This window comes from Perca fluviatilis, chromosome 21 (genome assembly GCF_010015445.1).
Source record: "Perca fluviatilis chromosome 21, GENO_Pfluv_1.0, whole genome shotgun sequence".
In the NCBI taxonomy this organism is placed as follows: Eukaryota; Metazoa; Chordata; class Actinopteri; order Perciformes; family Percidae; genus Perca; species Perca fluviatilis.
Window position 1 is genome coordinate 32,372,522 of NC_053132.1, and position 13,357 is coordinate 32,385,878.

Genomic DNA, 13,357 nt, shown 5'->3' on the forward strand with positions numbered 1-13,357 from the left:
ATGGGCTATTAGAATATTTGTGCTGTAGTGAGATTACTTGAATGTAAAAAAAGGTTGTATGACCTTAAAGACAAATAAATAAATAAAACGGAAAATGAATCTCACAGATATTTATTGATATCACACAAAGAACAATAAAAGCTAAGCCAATCTCCTGTCTAAATCAGTTCCCATATGTCTTGGGTGTCAAACTGTGAAGAAATAAACATTACAATTTATACAGTTGAGAAAATATATCATTTTTTTCAAAAAAAGTCCAGACGCTTTTGCCAATAATCAAAATAATAATGTCATATTTATTTATTTACGCCATTCTTCTCTGAAATAGACTGGAATTATCGCTCGGAACAGCCTGGAGTGATCTATCTTTTCCACTCTCTATAGTCTTTGTGTGACGGACCAGCCTTCCCATTGGTTGAAAACGTAAACACTGTCTTGCAAAGCATCATGGGAGATTTATACTAGACGGAGCACAGAGCTAGCGGCAGAAATGACCGAAAACGAGATAAGTTATGGACATCGAGTGGATAAATCTTGGATGTAAGCGTTTGGATTTATTGCTGAACAACTCCGAAAAGAGGCACAAGTTCCAGGCTGGATAGAAAACCTTCTGTAAAGGCTACGAAGACAACAAAGATACCCCCGTGATGCCTAGCTCGTTAGCTATTAGCAGGAGAAGACGGCAAGAAGCTAGATGTAGAAATGACCGAAAACGAGATAAATTATGGACATAGAGTTTGGATTTATTGCTGAACAACTCTGAAAAGAGGCACAAGTTCCAGGCTGGATAGAAAACCTTCTGTAAAGGCTATCTCTGTAAAGACACCAAAGACACCCCCGTAATGCCTAGCTCGTTAGCTATTAGCAGGAGAAGACGGCAAGAAGCTAGAGGCAGAAATGACCGAAAAGGAGATAAATTATGGACATAGAGTGGATAAATCTTGGATGTAAGAGTTTGGATTTATTGCTGAACAACTCTGAAAAGAGGCACAAGTTCCAGGCTGGATAGAAAACCTTCTGGAAAGGCTATCTCTGTAAAGACACCAAAGACACCCCCGTGATGCCTAGCTCGTTAGCTTTTCGCTGGCAAAAAGGGTAAGAAGATCGATAAAACTTTCATAAAGTTATCTAATTATTAATCGGAGGTGCTGTGTGACGTCGTGGACGATGTCAGCATACTGTGAGACCTGCTTATCTCTGTCTGATTCTCTGATATGAATTCCCGCATTGCATTATGGGATATGGGCTTCGCATGCGCCCAGCTTGGCCCATATCGTAATGTTCTGTCTTACAGCTTACTGTAATATTTCACCGGTAATAAGACCAAAATAATATTAAAATAAAGAAATGAATACCATGATAACATCTACATAAATGTTGATAGATGTAGCGTTATAGTTTTAAAAATATCAATAAACAACAAAGCAATCCAGCTTCCCTGGCAATAAGACCGAAATAAAAACATTAAAAGAAATACATATAGTGGCCAGGTTGGCTGACTGGGTAGAGCAGGCGCACATATACTGAGAGGTTTATGCCTCGACGCAGAGGTTCAGGGTTCGAGTCTGACCTGTGACGATTTCCTGCATGTCTTCCCCCTCTCTCTCTCCTTTCTCACCTAGCTGTCCTGTCAAAAATTAAAGGCGGAAAATTACCCAAAACATATGAACCATGATAAGATCTCGTGAATAAATGTTGATTAAAACAGCGGTTATAGGGCTAAAAATACCAATGATAAAACTGCCACAGATTTCAAGTTTCGTCTATATCCGACGGTTAGGGATTAATATGAATATCTATCTGACGGACCCCCACGTCGAAAAACAACGCAAAAGGTACACTTCTTTCATTGGAACTTAACGCCAGGGGTCCTTGACCAAGCATCAGACATTTGACGAGTAGGGAGTGAGACTGTGTTGCAGTGGTGGACTGCCTAATTCATCTGACTGTCCGGTAATCCCTTCCTGTCAGAGTAACCTAAGGTTCACATCTTGTCTTGTCTGCAACAAGTAATGAGGAATTCAAATGTAGTGTTAATAAATAAACCACTTTTAAATAAAATATTATAATCTGTTTAAAATGTAATCTGATAACATTTGTTGTTGACTGATACCTAGCTGATACCTCTCTCTCTCTCTCTCTCTCTCTCTCTCTCTCTGTAAAGCGATGGAGCTTCTCTGCCCTCTGCTGTGTCTGCCTTGTCCTACTCTAGCTAGTCAGACAGCATAAATATGCCACACAGCCAGCACACAATCCGTTGGTGATATACTGTATTCAGAGCAAAAGATCAATTTACCCAAGTTGCCCCCCACCTTCCCATTTTTCTTAATATCAGACATTCATATATTCATTCCTCTTTTTATGTGCATGTGTGTGCGAGGAGACACAATGTTTGTTTGAGTGAGCATGATAACATGTGCATGGGCATGTTGTTGGTGGTGTGACATAAATGACTGCAATCTGATGATGAGCTATGGCTTGTTCATGCTAAAGCTAATAACAAATAATTCATAGCAGCTCTGCCTGACATCCATCAAGCCCATAAAACAAACAAAAAACAACATCCACTGATACACACATGCACACAATACTACACTTTAAGGACCCCCTCGAAAACGAGATGGTGCATCTCAAGGGGTTACTCCTAATAAAGAAATTTTCAACAACAAATTTTCAACAACAACTACACAGAGTGCACCCCAAGGCTGCATACACACATACATGCACATCTTAAGGGATGGGTCGGATATTTTGAAGTGGGGTTGTATGAGGTACTTATCCATAGTCAGTACGGAAGGAATTCCGGAAGTCGAATAAAATTTGAACAGTAAAAAAATCAATACTAATCCAATGCTGAAATTACTATTTGAATGTGTATTTTTTATAAATGTGTTGTCTAACGTTAGTGAATCTCTGACTTCTCGCCTTGGCCTACCTGCACGTTGTCTTGCCCACCCAATCAAAAGTTAAGAAAATTTGTCTAGCCAATGGAAGAAATAGCAGGAAATACTACTACCATTTCTAACTTCTGATTTGGTGAACAGCCTCCAAAGTCACCCAATGCCCACCCCGTGTTGAGGCCCTATTTTAAAAAAGCCTATGATCATTAAACCGCTGATAGCGTCATTAGCACCCAACACTGGAGTTTGTGCTGGCTGGGGTTCGGATTGTTGAAACATTAGTGGCTGGCTTCTAGCTGGCTGTGGGCTAACTGTGGATGTGTCCCCATGGGGCTGTTGTCCTCGCTCATCTGGATCGAAGTCTCTTAGCAACCAGGGAGTGAGACAGACAGACCGGTGGGTGCTAGCTGGCTAAATTAACATTTGTAGAGCTAACATTATGTGGCAAACTTAATCGTGGGTTAGCCCAGTGCTGTTAACTGTGGTCAAAACAATCATACTGAAAATGTCTGTTGAACGATGTTGTAACCTCATAACGTTAGCCAGCAAGCATTACCGTTGGCTACTTGTCATGGTAGCACATTATAGTAACCTGGATCAATCAATATTGAAATATATAAATAAATCATTTCATTGCTGTATTACTGTGTTGCATTTTACAGAAATGGTTTTCCATTAAGATCACTCTGTCATCTAGAGTTGGAGGGATTGCTAATACAATATCTAATTTATTTTAATCAGATAAAGCTCTTACATTCTTGAGTATTCAAGTAAAAACTAAACCGAATTTTTTTTTTTATTTAACAATCTACACGTCAACTGCACCCAGAATATGCTGCTTGTATAGTATTTACATTGAAACTCGGGCAGAACTGATCAATGAGGCCACCATTGGCCTTTTATTTAAAACAGCATAGAGTATTTTGGTCCCATAATGTAATAAGGATATGATGTATTTGATTGATTACATATGTATTGTAGCATTTACAGAATTTATAAATGCTACGGTGAATGTGTATAGGAAGAGAGATTCCATTATGTGGACCCCAGGGAGAGTAGCTAATGTTCTGCATCAGCCAATTGGGATCCTAATAAAATAAAATAAAATTTAAGTATCAATATATAAAGCATGGCCCAAACCTTGTGAATTTGTTTTCAAAGACTGTTAAATGTTCCTGTATCATGTATGGTGCAGTCATGCCGGCTTCATCATGATGGCTACAGTCATACCACTATATGTAAACATTCCAACAAATCACTGCTTGCTTTTCAAACACCAGTTTGAAAAGACAAGGTGAATAGCTGAGAGTCATATCTGCCGGCAGACCAATGATGGTGTACCAATATGACAAAGCCCAGAGCTCATAATGTCGCCCTTCCAACTTGCAAATGTTCCACCATTTGTTAAAATTTTACCATTTTTTGTGTTCTTGTGTCAAGCCCTGCACACATATACACACACACACACACACACACACACACACACACACACACACTTGTCCTGCTTTGCATATACTCAGTCTAGGACACAGTCAATCAATCAATTACATTTCCCTCATTGTCCTTCATGCCCATGCAGTCTTTTTTACTCAGTCACCCAAAAACACACATGCACACAGGTGCATGCACGCACACACACACACACACACAAACACACACTTCTTACTGTGATGCACACACACCTCACATAGGCCAAGGCTCTTATATGCAAACTCAAAAAAACATTAGCGAAGTCTGTGTTATGGTTTCAGTATTTTGCTTTGTATTTTGTTCTATGTATGTTTGTAGGTTTCTGTATGTTTGCTGTTGTATGTTTTTTCTGTAGGTGTCTGTTCCCTGTCTTGTAAATTTATCCTGTGTTGCGTATTGTTGTCTGTATATACTTTGTTGTGTATTTTTCTGTTCCCTGTTGTGCATTTCCCTGTTTACGTTCTGTCTACTGTTTTATTTTGATAGTCTCTCCTACTGTGTTCCACCTGTTGTCTCACCTGTTCCTGGTTTGCTCGTTTCCTAGTTTATTTAGCCTCTGTGTTTCCCTTTGTGTCTTGTCAGATTGTTTTCTTTCCAGGTCCTGTGTGGTTGTGTATTTTTCATCCCTGCCCTGCCAGTTCATCACTCCTTGTGTTTTTTTTCTGTTTTTGGATCCTTTGTATCCTGCCTTTTGTTATTAAATCTTTGAGTCCAACGTTCTCCTGCCTGCCTGCCTCCTCCCTGCATTTGGGTCCTTTACTTTCCTACCACTGCAACAGAACAATCTGACCAGACATGGGCCCAGCAGGGTTCAAGCCCCTTCTCCACCCCATGGAGTCAGAGGTGAAGTACATTTTTTTGCTCCCTGTACAAAATGGATCCCACCACTGCCTGGCAGCTTATGTTGGCTCGATGGGAGGAAGTGGAGCGGGAATTCAGCCTCCCATGTTCCAGGCCTGTCGACCCTTCTGTTCCCGAGCTGACGTGCAACCCTTCTGTTCCCGAGCTGACCGGCCGCCTGGCCCCAGCCCAGCTGACCCGTCGCCAGGCCCCAGCCCAGTTGACCAGTCGCCTGGCCCCAGCCCAGCTGACCAGTACCCTGCTCGGCCTCCGGAGGGGCGCTGCCCTCGACGTCCTGCCCGGCCACCAGAAAGGATTCGCCTTCGGCGACGGCCGTCCAAGAGCCCTCAACGTCCAGGCCCTCAGGCGGACGGCCTTCGTTTCTGTTGCCTGTTTGTAGTTTTCTGTATGTTTCCTGTTGTATGTTTTTTCTGTAGTGTAGACCGGTGTGGCAGTTCGCTGAGGCGTCGCGTCGCTCGCTGTGGCCGAGCCAACCCCTTTTTATTGTCTTCCCCTCAGCAAACCCCCGGCCCTTCTAGTGCCCTCTTCAGTCGTACGGACGAACGCCAGTTGCCCGTCGGCGGGGCGGATGTTTTGACCTATACTAAAAAGGAGTTGCTTTTGACGCTTCCCAGATTAATTTAGTTTATAGAGACACACACGCTCTCCGTCTAAGGAGAAGCCCTTGCCCGGATCAGGGAACCCGAAGGCGAGACAAGAGGTTAGATACACACTACACCAGACGTCCCCAAAAACACAGGCTCTTATCTCCCTGTATATGACAAGCACTGCCCGAGGGGATCTTTAAAACCAATGATTTTTCTTTAGTACTCACGGTCTCAGCCGTCCTCCCAGGGTCACCGGAGGTCCCTTCCTTCTCAAGGACGCCCGCCTTGCCCCTCTTGGCCGCCTGACTGAGAGAGGGGGATGCTCAGAGGCTCTGACCAGGCCGCGCGGATAGGGAAATGCACTCCCACTAGGAGATAACAGGAGGTCTGCGTGTCCAAGTTGATCCCCGCCGGGAGGCAACTCTCCACGGGCGGTTAAAGAGGAGTCACTAACCCCCGTAAGGGGGGAAACTCTCCCCGCTTGACAGCGGGCAAGACGATCCCAGAGAAAATAAAGAACTGGCAAAGGTTGGCTCCCCTAGTCCAAAGTCGGACTCAGGTGATTTTTATTATTTTGTGACAAAAGCAGAAATTAAAAGCAAGTGGTCCTCTACAAAATAAAACTAAAAATAAAAATAAAGATAAAGCCTCCACTCTAACAGAGGTATTTAAAGCTGCTTCTCTTTTCCTCCTGACTCTGTGTCTCCCACACTCATAAAAGTGCAGGTAATCTCCTCTTCGGTGTCAAAGAGGGCAAATAAATCTTCCCCAAAACGCAGCGAAAAGAGCGTCTGGGCAAACTAAGAGAGAAGAGCGCTTCTTAGCAAAAACACTCATATTTATACACAAAAAACATTCACTCCTCCCAAAGTTATCCAAAGGGACGTACTTTATGTACTTCCTTGTCCTAGTGAGGTAAAGTAGGAAACACTTCACAAATAACGTTACAGTAATGAACCGTATGAACTCTACAGCTCGTGTGCCTTCAAGACGCACACACACACAGCTGCATGCACCCATCAAGGCCGCAGCCTCTGCCTGTGCTCTTCTTATCTGTCTAGGTGCTTTCCTACACTCTTCACGGTTTCTCAATGAGACCTCTTTCTGTCATAAAATGCAAAAACAGATCAGTATAAGCAAAAAACAGATAAATATGTAAGCAAGATATATATGTTGTTTTTTTGGGGGGTTTTCAACACACACTCTAAGCAATGATATAGTTTGCTTTTCAAAACACATCTATTCAAGTGATTATATGGTTATTCCGTTATACTGACAACGTTATATATGTTGTAAAGCATGGAATAATGGAATGATTCTGCTATTTCTTTGTTTTGGGGTTTTCATCTGGCCTCGCGGACAACAGTAGGTTTCTGTTCCCTGTCTCGTAAATAGACGTCTGGTTGTGTTGTGCTAGAACACTGATTTACCTGACCTAAAGACAGACCTTTATTTAAGGAAGGCAATTATTTGAGACAGGCCTTTATTTCAGATAGAACAAAAAAAAAAAAAAAGACTGTAATGTTTTCTACATTCTATAGATCAAAAATTATCAGTGAAGAACCGCAGATTAATTGCAGAGTTTAACCTTCATAGTGTAAAACGTGACACTACGTGAATGGGGCACAGCAGAAATACGGAGCAGAATGATGCTGCTTGTTCAGGGTTTTCATATGTACTCCCGTAGGCCTACACTTAGCATCAGGTGTTAAAACTAACTATACCAAAACACCATATTGGACTACTATTTCAAGCAACTACGAGAGGTTTTTAACCGGTAATGAAACTATCTCAATTTAATACTAATGCCGTCAGACGGCCGCGCGGACAGACAGCAGTCCGAGCTCGGGCGGGGCTTTGCGCCTGTCAGCAGCGGCTTCTCGCTGTGCAGCCGGTCCCCCAGAGCAGCATGATCACCGGGAGAGTCCAGTTCCACCTGAACTCTGCAGATGGAGATCCTGTTAGTGTTAGCACCACAGCTGAGCGTTCAGTTCCATTCAAAACGATGCAGCTTAGCATGTGTCAATACATCAGCTGTGGATGAGAGGGAGGCTGGCTGCTGGCTATAAAAATCTTTGGGGGGGGGCGCCAAAACTTTCTCTATGCAGGAAAAACACTCCTGGCTGACTGTCATTAACATACAGCAGTCTGTTTACCCTAAATCCCACCTTATCTGCTGATATTTCATTCATGCAATTCAGTAACAGACTAGCTAACACTTGAAAACCAATTATCATGTAGCAATAATGACATTTTAAAATATACGGGGGTTCAATGCTAAGCTTTAATACAATGTAGGCTACTGTCAAAAAACACTGGAGCTAACTAGAAGTAGTGTGAATTGCGTGAAAATGACTTGAGCTAGCTGTATTTTCAGTTTTCTTCTTCTATGGCACTATTTCCTCCACTACAGCAGCCAAATTTAAACCTTCTAAAAAGTGTTCAGTTAATTTCACACATTTGGACTTAAGAGCCCTTTTTTTTAGCTTTTTTCAAAGTTTTTCTGCACCGTCTTTTTACGGTCCATGTGTACATACGGGTATTCATGAGTATGTGAGTATGGGTGTGTATGCATGTGGAGGTCATCTGTCATTCTTCTGAATGGAATTTGCACGCAATAAACCTGTAGCCGAGCCCGGCAATGGAGATTGAGTGCACTGTCAGCTGGCCAGGATTTATGGAGGCCGATTCAGCTGATTGGTGCTGGGAAAGCCGTCTGATAAAGGGTGATTAATCACCCTTACATCCCCCTTTACATCCTGGTTTACTTCATCCCCAAACTAGATTAAATGCACTCATAACTATTCCAGAAGAAATCCCAATCCCATGCACTTTCACTTACAGGTGGGGATTTTTCATTTGGTGATAGTGAGAGAGAGAGTGATGAGAGCAGAAAGAGAGAATTAGAAACACTCATCTGAGTTACTGGGAGTCACTGTAAATGCCTAAAATGTTAATTGATGAGATATTGTCACGAAACAACAAACAAAAGATGGAAGTCACATCTACATGTATGACTGAAGACAATGGTTAAGGTTAGGGTTTAGTGCTCAATAATCAAAATTATCTGAAAGAAAGAAAGCACACTAAGTGACAAGCCCTGTGCTGCTGCTCTGTGAGTTGAAGAGGTTCATTGGCCAGAAAGACACTTAATTGGGTAAAATGGCTGGATTATTTCTATTTAAGTAATATTTACAGTGTATATAAAGTGAGTTCAGGTTTAAGAGGACAGATCATTTATTTAATGACAAAATAGACTAGTGTTGGACTAGCGTGTGTGTATGTGCTGTTGGAAAGATGGAGCAGTTTTTGTTTTATATTCACATTTAAAACACACAAACACACATTAACATGTCAGTCTGTAATCTGTGTCAGGATTACAAGGTGGACTCATCTACAACACATGAAAGGAAGTCAAAAGAAAGGAAAAGGAAATAAAGATAAAAAACAAATGGTGGGAATACGACTGAGCAGTATAAATAAGGATTCTACAGTACAGTATGCATTTTTCTTTTTAGAACTGTGTGATTCTTTACCTGCATAAAATTCAGGGCCATATACCGCTCCAACCACTGGATTCAGCTTCCAGCCTGCACAGGGGACAAACGTATGCACGCAAACACACACACACACACACACACACACACACACAGAGGGAATGTTAAGCTTTCTACAGTATATGCACAGTGGCTTGCACTTTGCATATCAAACAATTGTCATTGTGTCACCAACAATGAAAATTGAGCCAATGCACCACGTTTAATGAAAATCTTGACTGTAACTGGTTACACAGGATAATATTGCACAAACAAGCCAAGCACAATTAATTTGTTTACATTATTTCAAAGGTGCATATCTATTTTTTTGACCATATTTCTATTTTACATCTCACTATATTTATCTAATGTAACATATCCAACACGGCCTCACGGCAGTTTGTGTAATGGTTACGTTGTTTTTAATCTATTGATACGTGTTCATGGGGACGTTTTTGACGTTTGTTTCGTGGTGGCTAGGATGAAATGGTCTATACAGAGAATAACTAGGAAAGCAAACGCCACACCCCGGGGGAGGACGCCTCACACGCCGGGAGACGGCCATGGGGGATGCGCGACAATAACGGGATGGCGGAGGTTGGGTTTAGGAAAAAAAACAACGGGGAAAGGACGCCTCACACGCCGGGAAACGGCCGCGGGGGAGGACGCCTCACACGCCGGGACACGGCCGTGAGGAAAGGACGCCTCACATGCCGGGAGATGGCCGCAAAACAATGGGATGAGATACGGCGAGAAAGGAGCGCCTCACCGCGCAGGGAGGCGGCCGTTAGTCCTGAATTGTTTGACCCATCCACCACCCCAACCAACCACCTTACGCGGATTTTCGTCATTTAATACTACTCGCTACCGTAGACGTGCCGTGACCACGACATATGCTTCCCATTTAAATACATTAGTTTACATTTTCGTCCTGGCCACCACGAAACAAACGACAAAAACGTCCCCGTGAATACGTATCAATAGATTCAAATAACGTGACCATTTCACATACTGCCATGAGACTGGGTTGATATATCATACATATTATACATTAATATCTTAATTTATATTCTTCCTTTATTTGATAAATGAATAAGAAATGTTATTCAGTTGTATTTGTGGTGTTTGGCAACGGTTTGCATAACCAGCTGAGGCCAATAAAGCAGATTGACCAGAACTGAGAGAGAGAGAGAGAGAGAGAGAGAGAGAGAGAGATGAGTTGGGAGGACATAATTGTGTGTGTGTGTGTGTTTGTGTGCGTGTGTGTGTTTAAATGCGTGTGTGTGTGTATGTGTGTGTGTGTGCCTGGGGCCTGATGACAGTGACAAATGGAAAACCCTTCAGGGATCATTCTTTCTCTGCACCCTCAAACAGGCGGTGTGAATCTGTGTGTGTGTGTGTGTGTGTGTGTTTGTGTGTGTGTGTAAGTGCGTGCGTGCGTGTGCATGTGGAAGAGAGGTGCAGACATGTCTGACCCAGGCTCCAAGGAAGCGGCCGGGCTTTGAAGCAACCCCCGTGAAATGCCTCGTTTCACAATCAGAATTTGATCCATTCAGTCCATTAACATTTGGAGAGTCTGGAAAAGTTGCATGTTTAAATTATTTGATCCCCATTCAAGTTAGTGGAGTGCTAAACCAGAAGTAGAAAACTTGGCTGGTGGCCATCTCTGGTGCGCCTGCTCTACTTCTTTTATACAAACATAAGATCTGTTGCTCTGTAGTGTAGCCAGGTCTGATACTGGCAGTGGAATGGAATGATGGGCAAGAAAACTAGAGAATGGAGAAAACCGAACAAAACTAAGAGTATTATCCATACATCAGAGTGGGAGAAATTAAAGCAAATCAGCTTTTAGAAGATGTGCAAAGGAGCTTGAAAGAGATGGAAATAAGGCTGAAGTCTTACCATTTGTATAAGGGTTTGCCACCTTTTTGTTTGTCATTACTCTGGCTGTGGCATTGTTGACCTGTCAGCAGACAGACAGAGGTTAGTCTTTTTCTCACTCACACTCACACTCTCACTCTCTCACACACACACACACACACACACACACACACACACACACACACACACACACACACACACACACAGAGAAAATAATGCGCATACTGTGGATAATCCATATCACAACCACTCTCTATGCCATGCTGGTATTTTATCATTTCAGCAAGTGAGGCTACATGCAGTGAGTTAAAGGTGTGATGTTGAAACACATTCAACAATATCAGAGAAAATAAGTGAGAGAAAATATAAACATTTACAACTGACAATGAATGCCCACAGACATTGTGTTTGTAAAACCCTGAAACATTTTTCAGTGATTTCAACAAAAAAAACTGAATTACAGTTTTAGAGTTGTTCTTGATTTACAATATAATTTCTTTGTTTTAGACATTGATCTGCAAAGCCAAAAATACAGTATGTTTTTACATTACATTACATATCATGTAGCTGACGCTTTTCCGAAGCGAATGGCTTTTCATGTACAGCCATTGTGAAGCCATTGTTTATTTTGAATGCTATGTCTCCTTGTACTTGCCCCAGGTTTATTATTTGCTAATAATTTCACAATAGGGGCTCACAGCTTTTTTATACCTGACCCCCTGGCAGATTGAACTGCATGCAGATGGGCCTCCTAGAAATTATGTTAATATACGACACATTTTGCAAGATCAAATATGTTTGGAGGAAATGTAATGCTGTACAGATTACATTTTCTATTAACATACCAAGGAAACAATGTAAATTAATGTATTTGCCAAGAAACTAAAACGTATTTTATTTACTCAAAAGGGTGCTCTGGGTTAAACATGGAAAATTCTAAAGTGACTCGAGGGATGAGGCACTACGTGTTAACTTTATTAACATGTAACCAAAACCACAATCTCTCTTCAACCTAAATCAAAGTGCTTTTGTTGCCTAATTCTAACCACATACAGAACTCTGGTCTGGTCAAAGTTCTGTGTTTTGTACACGCACCTCCCACCCTGTCCTTACAAAAAAACTTTACCATGGAAGATAATGCAGGCAGTGGTTAAGTTTCTTCAAAAGTGTTACAAGGAAAAGTAGTAGTAGTAGTAGTAGTGGTATTAGTAGTATATAAACCATTTCTCAGAGACAGTGTTGCTGGATGTGGGTTTACTGAATGTGAATACCTGTCAAGGTAAAAACAATCTTGTGACACAGTAAAGAATATTACTAATATAAACAGCCTTAAGATTCCTCTATTGGATTAACCCTGATGAGTTAAAATGGACAAATGAAACCAGAAAAAAAGTGAGCAGACGGATGAAGGAGATTATACTCCCCATGCAAGAGGATGGTGACATCAAAATGGAACACTAACTGTTAAGGTTTGAGGGCTTTAACAAAGTGTAAGGCACACTGGCATATAACTGAGTGCCGTTTGGAAGGCTTTAATTTTTAACAGAGTAGTTTCTAACTCAAATTAAAACAACTTTGATCTCATGCACATTCCACAGACACAAACACATATGACACAATACATCATTAGCAAAGACTAATTCACCATTTGTGTAAAAAAACACTTCAACACAATCACACACCATTATATAGATCTGTCTTTCTTTTTGTCACACACACTTACGGATCAGGGTTCAGCATGCAGCGTTCAAGGTGCAGCAGGCAGGAGAGAGGTTATGGATGAAGAGAGGGAAGGGAGGGAGTATTGCAGGAAACGTCAGGCAGGCAGAGAAAGGAAAGAGAGAATTGGGGGAGGAGGAGTGGAAAAAAGGAAGAGGGGGCCAAGAGGTAAGGAGAGACAGGAAAAGGAAGGCACCTCTATTTTGCGTCCCTCTACGATTGTACCATTTAGTTTCTCCCGTGCATGGTCAGCATCTGCACTCGTTTCAAATGTTACAAACCCAAAGCCCTGCAATTGCCAGGAGGTGGGGTTGAAAATCAAGCAACAAAGGAAGGAAGTCCAGAAATGAAATGATGAAACAAATGGGGAAAAGAAAAGAGAAGAAAAAGACACAAAGCACTG

At 41.9% G+C, this 13,357-nt stretch overlaps 1 protein-coding gene across 2 annotated transcripts in view; it reads right to left on the minus strand.

Moving 5' to 3' along the window:
- The window catches only part of LOC120550790 (RNA binding protein fox-1 homolog 3-like), a 1,027,376-nt gene that overhangs the window by 60,198 nt on the left and 953,821 nt on the right, over positions 1 to 13,357 (minus strand). For both annotated transcript variants that reach the window (XM_039787629.1, XM_039787628.1), the window contains exons 9-11: positions 13,151 to 13,243; positions 11,257 to 11,317; positions 9,355 to 9,408 (exon numbers count right to left, since the gene is read on the minus strand). In XM_039787629.1, coding sequence (XP_039643563.1) covers positions 9,355 to 9,408; positions 11,257 to 11,317; positions 13,151 to 13,243 — 208 coding nt within the window. The remainder of the gene's footprint in view (positions 1 to 9,354; positions 9,409 to 11,256; positions 11,318 to 13,150; positions 13,244 to 13,357) is intronic.